At 46.9% G+C, this 16,106-nt stretch overlaps 1 protein-coding gene across 2 annotated transcripts in view; it reads right to left on the bottom strand.

Moving 5' to 3' along the window:
- ATP6V0A4 (ATPase H+ transporting V0 subunit a4) overlaps positions 1 to 16,106 on the bottom strand; it is a 79,953-nt gene that overhangs the window by 35,170 nt on the left and 28,677 nt on the right. For both annotated transcript variants that reach the window (XM_019515395.1, XM_019515394.1), the window contains exons 7-9: positions 15,810 to 15,936; positions 13,875 to 13,957; positions 6,905 to 6,998 (exon numbers count right to left, since the gene is read on the bottom strand). In XM_019515395.1, coding sequence (XP_019370940.1) covers positions 6,905 to 6,998; positions 13,875 to 13,957; positions 15,810 to 15,936 — 304 coding nt within the window. The remainder of the gene's footprint in view (positions 1 to 6,904; positions 6,999 to 13,874; positions 13,958 to 15,809; positions 15,937 to 16,106) is intronic.

Below are 16,106 nucleotides of genomic sequence, written 5' to 3'. Positions count from 1 at the left end.
GGAGTTCCCCAGCCTGTATGTATGGTGCCGATTGTTCCTCCCCAGGTGCATCACCTTACACTTGTCTGTGTTAAACCCCATCCTATTCTCCTCTGCCCATCCTTGTAACCTATCCTTGTAACCTATGTGTATAAATGATTTTCAAATTTTGGAAAACAAATATTTTCTGTAACAAACTGTAGCAGGATTAAGTCCTTGGGTTGGTTATGATGCCCCCTGATGGCCACATGGTTCCTCCTTCCTCTGGGTTATGGGTCTTACTTTCTACTTCACCTGCCACACCCTTGATGTTATTTAGAAAGAAAAAGGTTGGGAGGCCAGTCCAGGGGACCACTGGTCTAGTCCCTCTCTCTCTGTCCATGTCTCTGGTCACCATTGGCCTTAAGGGCTAGGTCTGTGACCTCTGACCATCCCTACCATGACCACACCCAGGCCTTGTAAGTCTCACTAATTAATTATTTTGGTTGGCCTTTGCCCCAGGGCAATATTATGTCTCTTTAGTCCTCTGTGCCCTTGCAATAGCTCTGACCTTCCCAGCCTCTGTTTCCCTGTCCAGGAAGGCAAAGACCTTTAGCTTGGGCCTTTAACCTACATCCACAGTGTCATACCTGGCCCCTGGGCTCCAGCTGGCATCTTGTCTGGCTTGGCTCTGGGCCCTGGCCCTGGTAGCACCACTCTGTGGTTCTGGTCTCGCCCCTCAAGGGCACTGGCTGCACTCCTTAAGGGCTTTGGTTTCACCCTTTTAGGACTCCAAATTCACCCCTCAAGAGCTCTGGTCTCACTCCTCTTGGAATCTGGTCTCACACCTCAAAAGCTGTAGAGACATCCCTCAGGGCTGTGGGCTCCTGGAGGAGGCCTTCCTCTGGTGCTGGGCCCCTAGCCCTGCTTAGCTTCCACTGGCTCTGCCCTTCCTCTAACTTAGGCTTCAAGCCCTTCCAGATATATGCCTGTCTGGGCCTTGAGCCTGACCCTGGTATTGCTGAAAGCACGCACTGGGGACCTCCTCTACTCCTGATAAGCCCAACCCAGATCACCAACTTAAACTGTAACAAAAAAAGTAAGCCCATGTGCTATAACTAAATCTCTAAGCACCCTAGCAGCACAACAAAACCCTTCTCATCCAGGACTGTAGCTCCTGGCCAGCCTTCAGTTCTTTACTGGCAGTCTGTATTGTAGCAGGCCTTCAGTCCACTGCTCAGCCAGAGCCATCTCAATTTGGGCTCCTCCCTGACAAGCCTGCAGAGCCAGACCCACTCCCTATTCAATCTGTGGGTTTATATACTTCCTAAGCCCCACCTCTTCAAGTCAAGGGGCTTACCCAGTTGTCCAACTAGGCTTGCTGGCTGACCTACAGCTACTGCAATGCCCCAGTTGCCCAAGAAAGGCTTTGTCATATTGTACTACTGCAGAACTGCTGGGTCTGCAATAGGTGCTCTGCTACCTAAGCAGTCCCTGTCCTATTGTACTATTGCAGAGCAGCTAGCTCTGAAATAGGTACTCATAGCTTACCGATGTTTGGCAGGCTGTCCTTCCACAGCCCCTTAAAGAGCAGCTTCCCCACCTGGGGATCTCCTTCTGGCTGGTTCTCCCTTAAAGTAATAGGGATTCCCAGGCCTGTTACACATACATAGCATACGTAGGCTATGTAATGAAGCAGCCTGATGGAAAAATTACATCCATAAAAGGCTGTGGGGTGTGATGGTTAGCACTCTACTCTAGAACTTGAGAGAACTTGGGGTTCTATTCCAAACTCTGCTGATAAAAAGAACTCTGTAAGATCTAGCAGCATAGAATCATAGAATAGAAGGACTGGAAGGGACCTGTAAAATCATTAAATCCGGCCCCTGCCATGGGCAGGAGGTTGCTGGGCTCAAACAAGCTCTACATGGTGCTTGTCCAGCCTCCTCTTGAACACCTCCAGCGATGGCGACTGTACCAATCTGCCGGGAGCATGTTACAGATTCTAGGTACCCTTATGGAAAAGAAGTTTTTCCTTATGTCTAGCCTAAATTTTTCCTCAATGAACTTGTGCCCATTGGTCCTTGTTCTGCCAAGGGGTGCCTTTCTGAAGAGTTGCTCCCCTAGATCTTGGTATTCACCCCTGACATACTTGTAGGTGGCATCTCTTATGCAGACTGAACGGACCCAGTTCCTGGAGTCTCCCTCGTAGGGCCTATCCTCCAGGCCTCTAAACAGATGGGTGGCCTTTCTCTGTACCCTTTCAAGCTTATCCACAACCTTCCTGAAGTGCAGTACCCAGAACTGGACACAGTACTCCAGCTGTGGCCTCACCAATGCTGTATAGAGGGGGAGAAGCAACTCTCTGGATCTATTCGCAACACATTGGCTGATGCATACCAGAATTCTATTTGCCCTGCTGGTGACTTCATCGCATTGTAGGCTCATATTCATCTTCTGGTTGACTGTCACCCCCAGGTCCCTTTCAGATGCAGTGTCAGCCAGTGGATCACCACCCATCACATAAGTTAAGCTGAAGGTTCTTCCTACCCAAATGAAGGGCCCGGCACTATTGAACCTCATCTGATTGCATTCAGCCCATAAGACCAGTCTGCCAAGGTCATCCTAGATCCTTACCCTCTCCCTCAGATGTGCCCGCATTACCCCACAGCTTGTCCCCCACAATGGTGCAATCCACAGACTTAATCATTGCGCTTTCCACTCCCTCATCCAAGTCATTGATAAAGATATTAAAAAGCACAGGCGCAAGTACTGGTCCCTGGGGAATACCACTGGAGACAGCCGTCCAGGATGATGCCATCCCATCAATTACAACTCTCTGGGATTGGCCTCTGAGCCAGTTGCCAAGCCACTTCACTGTAGACTGGTCTGGGCCAGTATCCTCCAGCTTAATTAAGAGAATCTCATGGGAAACAGTATCAAAGGCCTTGCTGAAGTCTAGGTAAATGTTGTCAACCTCATGTCCCTTGTCCAGCTGGTTAGTTACCTGGTCATAAAAGGACACCAGGTTTGTTAGGCATGACCTACCCTTGACAAAGCCATGCTGGTTGCTTCTTACCATCCCACCAGTTGTGAGCGTGTAGTTGATGGCCTCCTTGACAATTTTTTCAAAGATTTTTCCCAGGACAGAATTCAGACTGACCAGTCTATAGTTTGCATGGTCATCCCTCTTCCCTTTCTTAAAGACGGGTACCATGTTAGCCCTCTTCCAGTTGTTTGGGACCATTCCTGAGTTCCACAACTCTTTGAATAGCTTTGCCAGAGGCCCTTCTATGAGCTCAGCCAGTTTTTTAGGACTGTCAGATGCAGGTCACCTGGCCCTGCTGACTTGAAAACATCCAAATGTTCTAAGACTAACCTCACCTGTTCGGGACTGATTTCATGTGGACTGTTGTTGTCCCCGTATTCCCTGGGCCTCTGGACAGGTGACCAGTTCCCATCTGATTTCAGGAATACCAGTGCAAAGTAATTATTTAGAAGCTCTGCCTTTTCATGGGGATCAACTGTGGGCTGCCCCTCAGCATTCAGTAGGGATCCCACAGTGGAGCTTGATTTTTTCTTGCTCCCTAGAAGAACTTTATGTTGTCCTTTATTTCAGTTGCCAGCTTGATCTCCATGCATGCTTTGGCTTTCCATGTCTCATGCCTACAAACCCTGGCCATATGAGTGTAGTCCTCTCTGGATGCTGAACCATTTTTCCATTGCATATATGCTTCTTTTTTCTTTTTCAAAAGTTCCCTAATGTCCCTGTTGAGCCAAGCAGGTCTTTTGGCCCCTTTCCCTCTTTTTGACCATGTGGGGATGGCCTCTTTTTGACCAGTGAGAATTGCCCCCTTAAGGAAGTACCACCATTCCTGAACTCCCAAATTGTACAGTCGCTGGTCGCAAAGGGCCTTTCTAGCTAGACTCCTGAGTTTACTAAAGACTGCCCTTCTGAAGTCTAGAACTTCTGTTATACTGACAGAATTTCCAGCCTTTTGGTGGATGGTGAACCTAATCAGGTCATGGTTGCTGTCGTCCAGAGTACCTCCAATCCTCAGGTCACCTACCATGTCTTTCCCTTTGATCAGCATTAAGTCCAGAGTGGCTTTACCACTAGTCAGTCCTTCCACTGCCTGTGTCAAGAACAGACCATCAATAGCTGCCAAGAAGTTGGTTGATCTGCTGGAGCTGGCTGAATGGTCTTCCCAACAGATGTCAGGGTAGTTGAAGTCACCCATGACAATCAGGTCTTTAGGGCTGGCTGCCTCAGTCAGTTCCCTGGAGAATGCCTGATCGCTCTCCTCTTCTTGGTAGGGAGGTCTCTAGTGGACTCCCATCATCAGGTCCACTTCTCCTTGACCCCCTTGTATCTTAACCCAGAGACACCTGAGTTCACCCTTAGTTGCCTCAGGTTTTCTGTCACTCTGCAAGTGTCTCAGGGCTTTGGCACTCATCTGGATGTTTCCTATGTGAATGCCCTCCCCTGAGTCATCTTGGCCAGAGGAGTCATATACAGCAGTGGAATCCACCCTCCCTCCCCCAACATGCTTAGTTTAAAGCCCTCCTCAGCAAGTCGGTGATTCTCATAGAGAAGAGCTTCTTCCCTCTGTCTGTGAGATGAATGCAATCTCTTGCATAATATTATTGTATTGTCTTGGGTGGCTTGCATAACTGAGTATGTGGCTATTCCTCATGCAGGTGATAAAAACTTTAGACCACATGTATTACCCTGTGGTGTTTTCTCTAGATAACAGAGGCAGGAGTGTAAATCACATTACAATCAACAGAAAATTCTGAAAAAGTCCTAGTACTCTATTATATTCTGTTCACCTTCCACTGCCTGCACCTTAATGCCTAGATTTTATTTAATAGAATCATGGGGCTGGAATGGTCCTTGACAGGTCATTTAGTCCAATCCCCTGCTAAAAGCAGTATTATTTGCATCTAAACCAGTGTTTCTCAACCTTTTTAGACTCAAAGCATGCCCTTATAGACTTAAAGTGCCCCTTGTTAGACTTGAGACACCTCTCAGAAAATGCCAGCTCTTAGTTTTCAACCATTTCTTGACTACAGGCAAATAAGAGCATGATTCTTCAATTGAAAAGAACTCATAAAGCCCACAACAGGTCAGAATGTTTCTGACACCATGGAATCTGATTTGAAGTCTATGGGTTTATCTTGTGGATCATGTATAGGTGTTTGCAAACCTAATAGTGCTGATACTGAGCATCGCTCCATGGCCCTCTTAAAAGGATATTATTGTACTCAGGGTGCCATGACACCCTGATTAAGAATCAGTACTCTAAACCATCCCAGATAAGTGGTTGTCTAACCTTCACTTAAAAACTTCCAGAGACAGATTTTACAAGCTCAGTGGTAGAGGCATAACCAGGAGGTTTTCCACTCCAGGTAGCAGCAGCAGCCAGCAGAAGTGGGTTGCTTGTGACAGGATATCAATATTTTGTTCCCCCACAACCACATCTGAAGCTGGCATCTGGGGCTGGTGCCCCTGTCAACCACCCCTAGCTGTGCTACTGCTCTCATCCGTTGCCTGACCACCCTCATAGGTAAAACAATTTCCAAGTATTCAACCTAAATTTCCTTTGTTGTGTTTTAATTAGACTGGTTTTTGTCTTATCCGTTCTGTACACAGACAACAGTTGACTGCCATTCTCCTTTAGTCTTCTCTTCACTAGACTGAATATCCCCAATTTCTCCAATCTTATCTCACAGATCACTCTGTAAATCTACTGCAGCGGTTCTCAACCTTTTTAGGCTCAAGGCACACCCCCATTAGACTGAAGGTACCCCTCCATAACTTCTGTGAATTAAGAGGCAGTCCATTTCAAAAACTAATTTATTACACTGCTTACCCTCCTTGAAGAGGGGCCACGCAGTAGGGGCAAGGGAATGGCTAGGGAAGGGCAAACCTGAGTCTGCATTTATCTCTTCACACGTCCCCTCACACATAGAAACACCCTTCAAAGTATCTTGCAACACCCTGGTTAAGAATCACTGACTCAGTGGGAAATGCATAACAAAAATCCTGTGCATAAGCAGGAGATCCTACCCCTAATTCATTATAGGTAAAATCTTTCTTAAATCACCATGGCCTCCGTGCTGCAATTAACTCTGCATGGCCAGTAGAGCTGTGCAAAACTTCAGTTCCTGATTTGATTTGGAGGAGATTCAGTCTGATTTGGTGGCTGAATCTTCAAATCCGAATCGAATTGGAAGACCAATTAAAAGGCCTGAATCAATTCAAAGCCTCTATATCGATTCGGAAAAGATTCAGAGAAGATTTGGAGATTTGGTCAGTCCCCACTCGCTGCTGCAGGGAGCTGGACCTGGGCTCCATGCCAATGAGTAGGGGGCAGTGGGGGGACTGGAGGAGGGGAAAAGGGACCATGGAGGGACCTCCACCAGGCCCCATTCCCTGCCTGCTCCTGTATCCCCCCCTGAGCACTCCCCAATCCCTGCCTGCTCTCCCAGACCTGTTAATACATGCCCCATCTGGTCCCAGTGTCCAGGCACTTTACAAAAAAAAAAAAAAAGCCTTGTACTCCCCAACTGCTGCGGTGGCTTGTTGGGGCCTCTGGGGGCTTGTGGCAGAGCCCCCCCATGCAGCACGGGGCAGCAGGGGGCAGTGGGAACTGCACCCCCCCCCCAGCAGGAGCTGGTGAGTGCGAGGCTTTTTAAGTGCTGAAACGCTGGGGCCAGGTGGGACAGCTATTGACAAGACGGGGAGAGCAAATCACTGAATCAAATCACTATGCCCCAAATCAGCCAAATCTGAAGTGAATACTAGCTGCTTCACACAGGCCTAATGGTCAGAGCCTTGCACCCCATAGAACCCGAGGAAGCCACTGGGACTCCATATGGGCACAAAGAATCAGTCTCTCTCCATGCAAGCAGCTGCAGGTTTGGGGTCTATGCCACTCACTGTGTTTAAGTCTTCAATCCTTGTGTTCACACCGTCAACCATTTCTCGACGCTCAGTAGCGGATTCTGGACAGGGGTACACAGTGGCACGAAACCTAGTGTCAGAAAGGGAACAAACAAGCAAACAATGATATTTACTGTCATTGCCATCAGTTATTTGTTTATCCAGAGCAGAGGGCGGCACCCTATGGCCTGCCAGCTGGATGTGGCCTGCAAAGCTACTGGATTCAGAGCAGGGGGTTTGGCAGCATTTGGTAGCAGCAAAGTTTGGCATTGGGACTTTGGTGGCAGGGTGCTTCACCCATGCCATGGCCAGGAGGTGGGGAGAAGCAGCATCAGGGAGAACTGGTGGAAGTGGCTGGGACCTGCTGCTATCCCACCTTGGACCAGCCCATTCTAGCCCCACCACCTGAAAATGTTGCTGACTACTACTGTCGAACCGTGCCACGTCCACGCTCCTTTTTATTTGGAAGCTGGTGCCCATCTCATCTTCATTCAGTGAAAGGCACTGGGACTATAACTGAGCTGCAGCTTTCCATAGGGACCTGTCTCAAGCCCATAGAAATAGGATTCATTCAGTTGTGTCTGCTGAGACAAAAGGCTTTCCCTTGAGATGAAAGGATATTTTAGTGACCAAAATGTTCCCTAAGTTAGCTGTGGAGCACAACAGCCAACAGAGGTCTCTGTAGCATTGAGTCTTTCCAGCAGGCGCTCCACTTTATCTCTGCACCACAATGAAAAAGCCAGCTTATGGCAGGTTGGCTGTCTGTCGCATGGTATTTAAAAGTCCAGAGGGGAACTTTAAATAAATCCTGTCAGTCTCCCATTTATGTTTTCTATATTCACAGCATAAAAAAAAAAGTTGAAACTGTGCGGTGCTGTCTGTTCCCTGTATACTGACACCTGCTCTCCACTTAAAAGTTGTATTGCCAGAGCTATGTTTGGGGAGGTGGGGATGTTTTGTCAGTAAAGCCCTACAGTGGACTCAGTTTTGTCAGTATCAAAATACCTAGACCAGTTTCATCATCACTTTAGACTGATATCCTGAAGTCAATACCGAGGAAGGTTTTGCTAAGTTAACTATACTAACCATACTGGTGTGGTTAGAATTAATGCAGGCTCCTGTATTATTAAAGCACTGACTACATACAAAAGTTGTATTAACTATAATGGTGTAACATCCCCCAGCACAGAAGGATCTGTATGAATATACATCTATTCATCCAAGCACAGCTTCTTCCAGTACGGGAAGGGACTTAGCTATGCCAGTAAGAAGCATGTACTTCTGTAGCCATGCTAAGGGTTGTACCAGGATAACTAATGGAAAGATATACCAGTACACAAACAGCATATAAAATCAGGCCCCAGTTTGTGCGACACTAACACACTGTGTGCTGACAGGTTTTCTGGCCTGCTGTTCCCTGGGATGCTCAGAAAAACAAGACTTTTACCTCACAACACTATCAGGGGATAAGCATTTTAAATAAGTCAGCTACATCAGTGCCACATAATCAGGCATCCTGGTTTTCTCTGATAAAAAAAAAAATCCCCAATTTTCGGATTAAAAAAGTAATCCCCAAATGCACATTTTTCTGTGATCAAAATGAAACACCACTATATCTATAGCTAAATCTTAGTGGTGTTTCCTTTTAAAATCACAGAAAAATGTGGATTTGGGGCACTTTTTTTAAATCTCAAAACTGGGGATTTTTTTGTTAATCAGAGAAAACCAGGACCCCTGCACATAACACAATAGGTTTTACATATACACAGATTCCTTAGTCTTTGACTGCTTGATGCATTCAAGGACACCGCAATATATAGTACTTGTGCCATCATGGTCACCTCACCTCAGAGGATATCCCAGGCATAACACACTATCACTTCATGAATCAAACATAAATAAAAAGGTTGACTAGTGGAGGACACTACGTTTTATACCAAGGGAGAGCTTCAGGGAGAGGTAGTCAGCCATGTTAGTCTGAAGACAGTCAGAAGGCAGGGCCAAGTAGCATCAGACTAACCGGTTCAGAGAGGCATAAACTTTCATAGACGACAGCCTACTTAGAGCTTTAGCTGCTGTAAATCATCTCCGTTCCCTTGTTCCCAAGTAGAGTGCCATCAGCTTACTCCAGCTGAGGATCTGGCTGTGTGCTCCGATAATCAACAATGAATAAAAGTATATTACAGTGTAAGAGGGCCTTGGAAACCCAGGAGTGCTCAAAAGCCACAGGAGAATACAGGCTGTTAACAAATGCATCTTACATCATGGCCTCATCTGCAAAAGGTTAGAAGTGATGTTTTCCAAAATCACTTCTAGCATAAGCATGAGGAAGAATTGCGGCAATTTTATGAAACACAGAGGTTTATTGGAGATCATATTGTAGCTTGATGTAATCACAGGCCTCTTCGGCCAGCCTCTTAGATCTTGAACCACAAAACATCCTGAAAAAGTCCAAGTTATTGCCCCCACTGATCATTTTTTTCCACTTCATATGCTTCAGAGCTCCTAGCTCATCTCTAAATGGGTATTTTTAATCAAACTTGAAAGCTCATTCCTCTGTGTTATAGAGTCCCCACACTTTCCACCTTATCAGGGCAATGCTGCTTTGATCTTTTAACAACGTTTTTGCATACTGAATATGAGCTGTGCCCTAATGACAGAGATATCTAGGAAAGCTGAAGAAGAATTCAGGAGGGAACCTTTAGGTTGATAAATCCCTTTCGGCATTCATATTAGCACTGAAGCAGGCACCAGTTTGAGAGAGAAGGGAGAAAAAAGTCCCTTGCTTTTTCCCTCGCTCCTTTTAATGCATGGGTTTAATGCTTGGAAAATTGGCAAACTAATGTTACCAATTAAAGCCATGCATATTGCAAGTGAGGGAAGTGTTCTCTGCACTGCTTTAAAAAAAAACAACTTACCCTAACTTGCAAATGTCTTACTATTTCAGCCCAGGGTTTCTGTAGAATAATAGGTGATAATTGTTGTAATTAACTTGCTAAAATTACATTGGTTTTTGTGATACAAGCAAACAGACTAGCATTGCCATGTGCATTTCTACATACGAGTTAACGAGGATGCGGAGAACCTTGGAACATGCCTATGTAGCCAGTGCTTTATGTCGGTAATACATCCTGACCCACAAAGTATGACTTTGCTTCAGCTTCCAGGTAGAAAATGGAGGCAGGCATTTGGCTGCCAAACTCCTACTAAATTTCAAAGTGAATTGGGTGCTTAGCTCCTTTAGGCTTTTTTGGCAGTGCTAGAAGTTTTCACTTAGGCCCAAAATCCAACCCCAGCTATAGACAAGTAAGTAGCATTTTGGGCCACTTGCATGGATTTTAGATCTTATTCCCCTTGGGAAGGTGCACAACTCTGCGTAAGTCACAAAATGGAAGAGAAACCTTACACCTTTTGACCCAATAGGCTAATGGCTGGCACACTAGCCCAGTAAGTGGGAGACCAGGATTTTAGGCCTCTCTTAGCTAAACAGGCTTAAAGCTACATCTTCCATTTCCCCAGAACCAGTGGCAATGCGTAGGGGGTGCACAGGGGTGCATGTGTACCCCCCCGAGTGCACCGCTGCACTTCCTGAGTGTGCCAGTGCACCCCATGACAGGCCATGTTCACCGCTTAGGTGATGGGCGGGGGGGGGCAGGCAGGAGCACTGGTGCCCCCCCTGCGAGCACCAGCCAGGGAGAGGGAGCGCCACCCTGGTCGCTGACTGGTTGCTTGGGGGCATGTGCCTCCAGTGACTAAGGTGGTACCAGCTGCCCATGCCCAGAACAATCCTCTAGCTGCCAGGACATGTCATAGGCATCAGTCAGAGCAGCTTCCACCCTTCACTGAAGCTGACCCACTGCTTCAGAAGGGACCAAGAAAAGATGAAGCCAGAGGAAATATAAGCCAGTGAGATGGGCACAGCCCTGGAAGGAAGGGGCCCTGCTTTCTGGCCCCTACTCCTAATGAAGCAGAAGCAACTCCATTGTGATGTATCCACTTTATCCATGATTGTTAAATGCAAAATGCAGAAAACATCTGAAATCACTGTTGTTGCCTATTACAAGTAGTGAGGACTGGGGGCATTCCAGTGTGTTCTATTTTTTAAATAAAAGTATAAAGTACCTATTTGCAAAGCATCAAATTACTGCCCCAAATCTACCTACCAGTACCTTTTAAAAAATCTAAAGGGGAAGCCAGATGAGTCTAGATACATGACTAGGAAACATCAAAGCAAGCTGGCATGCTGGCAAATCCAGCAGGTAGCAAACAAACCACCCAATGAACACTGGGACAAAGAGTGGGAAGAAAGAAGACTAAAGGCAGGAAAAAATGAGAGAGAGGCAGGCAGAAAACATGTAAAACTGATCTATCCAAAAGAGACAGGACTGTAAACAAGCTCTGAAAGCAGATGGTAGCAGACTGATCCTGCTGTCTGCAAAGCAAATGGCAAAGCTTCCCTGGATTCCAATAGTGTAGGATCTGACTTTAAGGGATGAAGTCAGACCTTCCCCAATGAAGCTCCACATTCAAAGACTTCCTGGAGAAATTCCTCTTCCTGGTCCAGTCCTGACTGAACCTACATTTAAGAGAAATATCCCCTCCTCCTCTCCCTCCCAGTGACCCTGTCAAATAAGGGAACTCCTGGCACTGGGTTTCTTTCTTGGAATTATCCTTACATTTTGGCAATCTTCATCTGGCTGATGGACTGGCATGTGAAAATGGATCTGATGACAGCTTAACGAACATTTAATCAAATACGATTTACACAATAATTTGACCCATCAATAGTGAGTATTATAAACCAGTAACAAAATAGTCCAACATGATTAGTTTAAGATGAGTTGCTTAACAGTACTACATTGAATATGGAAAGATTTAAGAAATAATAGTGTTTTGTTTACACAGAAGCTTCAGAAGACTTCATCTAAAATATTTCAAATTGTAGGGGGAAAGGATTTCCAATTTTGGAGCGTCCATCTTAGCACACCTAAATTGAGGGTGGCATATTGGCTTAGGGGTCGCATCCAGAGAATGGTGTTGGATGGGTTGGTATCAGTGGTGATTTGTAGGGGGTGCACAGGGGTGCACCCAGTGACTGTAGCACTCCTGGGCAGAGAGGGCAGGCAAGAACACCGGTGCCCCCCCAAGACCGCCGACCAGGGATTATGCCAAGAGAAGCGGTCCCCCCATGGCCAATCCCGCCAACCCAGAAGTGCCAGTGGCATGCCTGGAAGTCCCAGCAGTGCACCGCTGCCAGTTGCGAGTCGGCAGGATTGGCCACAGGGTAACCCCCTTCCCCCCAGTCGGCAGGAATGGCCACGGTCACTGACTGTCCACTGGGGGGGGGCAAGTGCCCCCCGCCCCCGACTCAGGAGGCACCAGTTGCCCATGGTCAATATCGACCTGGAAAGATATGGGCAGTGGAGTCCCACAAGGCTTGGTCCTTGGACCAGAGCTGTTCAATGTCTTCATTAGTGACTTGGATGAGGGCATGGAAAGCACTCTTTCCAAATTCACAGATGATACCAAATTCTGGGGTAAAGTTAACACCCAAAAAGGTAGGGAATGAATCCAGGTGGATCTGGACAGGTTGGAATAATGGGCAGAACAGAAAAGGATGCAGTTCAATAGGGACAAATGCAAGGTGCTGCACCTAGGAAGCATGCTGGTGATTCCTTCTTAGAGGCTGAGGGAGGACCTTCTCAGCAGCACAGAAGTGGAAATGGATCTTGGAGTCACTGTTGACTCCAAGATGAACATGAGTTGTCAATGTGATGAAGTGATCAGTAAAGCTAACCCTGCTTTATCATGTATTAGCAGGTCCATGACAAAGAGGTCCAAGGAGGTGATACTTTCCCTTCATGTGGCATTCGTCAGGCTGGAGTTGGAGTACTGTGTCCAGTTTTGGGCACCACACTTCAAGATGGATATGGGACAACCTCAAGGGGGTTCAGAGGAGGGCCACTCATATGATTAAGGGCCTGCAGGCAAAACCCTATGAGGAGAGATTGAGGGCTCTGGATCTCTTCAGCCTCCACAAGAGAAGGCTGAGAGGTGATTTTGTGGCTGCCTACAAATTAACTAGGGGGAGACAGCAAGGAATAGGAGATGCTGTTTACCAGGGCACCCCTTGGAGTAACTAGGAACAATGGACACAATCTGATAGAAAGCAGATTCAGGTTAGACATCAGGAAGAACTTCTTTATGGTAAGGGTTGCCAAAATTTGGAATGGGCTTCCAAAGGAGGTGGTGCTCTCCCCTACCTTAAAAGGGGGCTAGACATACACCTGGCTGGGGTCATCTGACCCCGGCACTCTTCCCTGCCCAGGCCAGGAGTCGGACTTGATGATCTGCTAAGGTCCCTTCTGACCCAAACATCTGTGAATCTATGAAACAGGATGGGGATGAGACAAAATGTTCACAACTTCAGTTCTGATTCTACGATGCTTCTTTTGTATCGTTGGTTAGACAGATTAACAGAGACCCTGGGAAAGATGGTCACTACTACATTCAACATGGAAAGATTTAAGAAATAATAGTGCCATTTTCTTTACACAGAAGCTTCAGAAGACTTCATCTAAAAAATTCCAAATTGGGGAGGGGTGTCCAATTTTGGGGTGTCCATCTTTGCACCCCTAATAAAGGCTGCATTTTCAGAGAAGGGGAGCCAAGCACTTTTTGAAATCCAGACCTGGTTTTAGATGTCTCAGGTTAACTGCTTAGAAGTCATGGTTCCCAAAATCTCTAGTCACTTTGGAAAATTTAAGGCCTTAGCTTTCAAATGCCAAAGTGATCTATATTTCTTATTACTAGATGCCGCAGAACAGAAGAGCAGAATGGAGCGCAGTGGACGAGCTGACAGGCAGAATGCAGAGATATCATCTCCAGCCCCAAACCCTGCCAGCCAATCCTGACAAGTAAACACCTCAGCAAGAATCATTGCTACTTTCTCAGCAGTGTGCCTTACCCCTCACAAATCTTCTTGATTTTTTGTCGGAGCTGCTCTCCTTGATAGAAGATAATGAACACATTCTTTTTCACCTCTTCTCTCTGAAAGGCAGTGCAAGCAGAATTTCAAGTGCACATAACAAAGTAAAACAGTATACTGAAAAGTAAAAGTTAAACACTGCTTTGTCATGTGCGTTTCCCCCATTAATTTCCCACCACTGCTTAGAGGGGTTTCAGTAGATGTGAACACGGGGACCATGGTATTAGTTGCAGGGTGGAAGATGAGTGAAGCAGTACCCTTGAGAGGACTGAATCTTTGTTTTATTTTCCTCTTTTTTTCTTTTTTTTTTACTCCCTTAACATAGTGAAGTTGATGCCAGTCCATGTGGGTATAGTTCCACACTTCCCACAAACTGAATTAGGCATTTTTTTTATTATCATATGAAAACTTAATGTTAAGGTTGCAAAGTGAAACAGTGAAAAGTTTGGCAGTGACAAAGCTATTCTTGGGCAATGTCTTTCCAGCCCAGAGCAGGGGGGCTGGACCCAATGATCTCACAAGGTCTCTTCCAGCCCTAAACTTCTGTGAATCTGTAAGAAAGGGGCTGAGCTTCTTTTAGGCCAGGTGTAGACAAAATGAGGGGCATGCGTGCATGACACTTTAAAGCGGGTTAAATGCTTTGCACCGCTTTAATGGTGTTGGTATTTGCACGTATGGGTGGCATATGGCACAGCAATTCCAGCCACTGTAGGAAACTTGGAAGTACAGTGCACCTTAAATGAACTGAGGTGCAGCAAACTAAAACTCCTCTGAGGAGCCTCTGAGGAGTTTTAGTTTGCTGCCCTACAGCCGCTGAGCGAAGCGCCAGGCTCCGTGCAGCTCAGGGACTCTGCAGGAAGCCCTGCAGGCAGCCTGGCAGCAGCCTGGGAAGGCACTGATCTCTTTTTTTCCCTGGAGCCTGCCTGCCTGCCTGAGCTGCGCGGGGGCCCGGTGCTTCCCTCTATGGCTGTGGTGCCCCCAGGGACTGCCTGAGCTGGGTGCCTGCAGGCCAGTGCCACCTGGGGGGAGGCTGCTGCTGCCACGGAGGGAAGCACCAGCCCCCCGGCCTTCCCCCTCTCCCCACACCAGCCCAAGGACTGCTTCACCCACTGGCAGCTTGCCTTCTCCTCCCTGCCAGAAAGGCAGGTAAATTCAGGTGTATGCATGACACAGGGGTTTAAAGGGGCCCTAAATCGAAGCAGAGTTTTTAAAAACCCACCACTTCAATTTAGGCCCCCCACTTCATCTACACACGCCCCATGCCATAAAGCTCATCGGAGGGGCAGGCAAGGAGGTTCTTAAAAGAGGCCGGCTGGTGGTAGTAGGGTGTGCAGTGAAAGACGAGTTCATCATACATAAAGACACTTACCCACAGAATATACCCTGCTCATTTTGAAAAGTTCTCCCAGAGGAAACAACAGCTCCAAATACTGACCAACTGCTCAGGCCAAAGGGACAATAATACATGCAAAAAGGGGAACAGTAGCATAACTACGCATGTGCGAATGGGGCACCAGCTCCAGATACTGATTTAGACGGGGCGCCAGAATGGCAGCCCCCACAGAGCTCATGCCACTGCCACCTGCACCATGTTTGGGGCATGGCAGCAGCAACTTGTGCTGTGCCAGCAGCAGCCCTTGTGAGAGGAAACAAGTGCTCATCACCCCCACCTCACTAACTCAGGGTGCCAAAATCCCTAGTTGCATCTCTGAGGGGGTAACAAAGATCCACTGGGTTTCAGAAGGGGTTTCCCATCATCTTTCAGGTCCACCTCACCTCATGTTGTACACATTAACCTGATGGAAAACTGAAACTTCAGGATACTTTAGTGTTATCATAACAGCAGTCTTAGGTGTTTTTAAAGGCGTACATGTGCAGATCACATGGCATGGGGAGAAGCAAGTTCATACCTACCGTAACCGGGTCCTCCAGAAGAGTGTCCATTTCAGTGTACCGCAGGTAGACGTTTCCCCTGCACGCTCTCCACAGTAAACGCTCAAAGGGTACCATCCTTTCCCTTTTTATCACCCCTGCCGTGAACCTGGGCAGCATTAACAAGACAGATATATCACAGGCATATTTAGAGTCTTTTAAACTCAGACTGTACCAGGTTTTATAATCCCTTGCTAATGCTTTATAGAGCACATTAAGCTGGATTTACAGTCATATTAACATGGGGTGCTATCTTCAAGTGCAGTTGTTACCAGGCAA

The sequence above is a fragment of the Gavialis gangeticus genome, unplaced genomic scaffold (assembly GCF_001723915.1).
Source record: "Gavialis gangeticus isolate Ggan-Ray unplaced genomic scaffold, GavGan_comp1, whole genome shotgun sequence".
NCBI classification, from domain to species: domain Eukaryota; kingdom Metazoa; phylum Chordata; order Crocodylia; family Gavialidae; genus Gavialis; species Gavialis gangeticus.
This window is presented reverse-complemented; position numbering and strand designations above follow the sequence as displayed.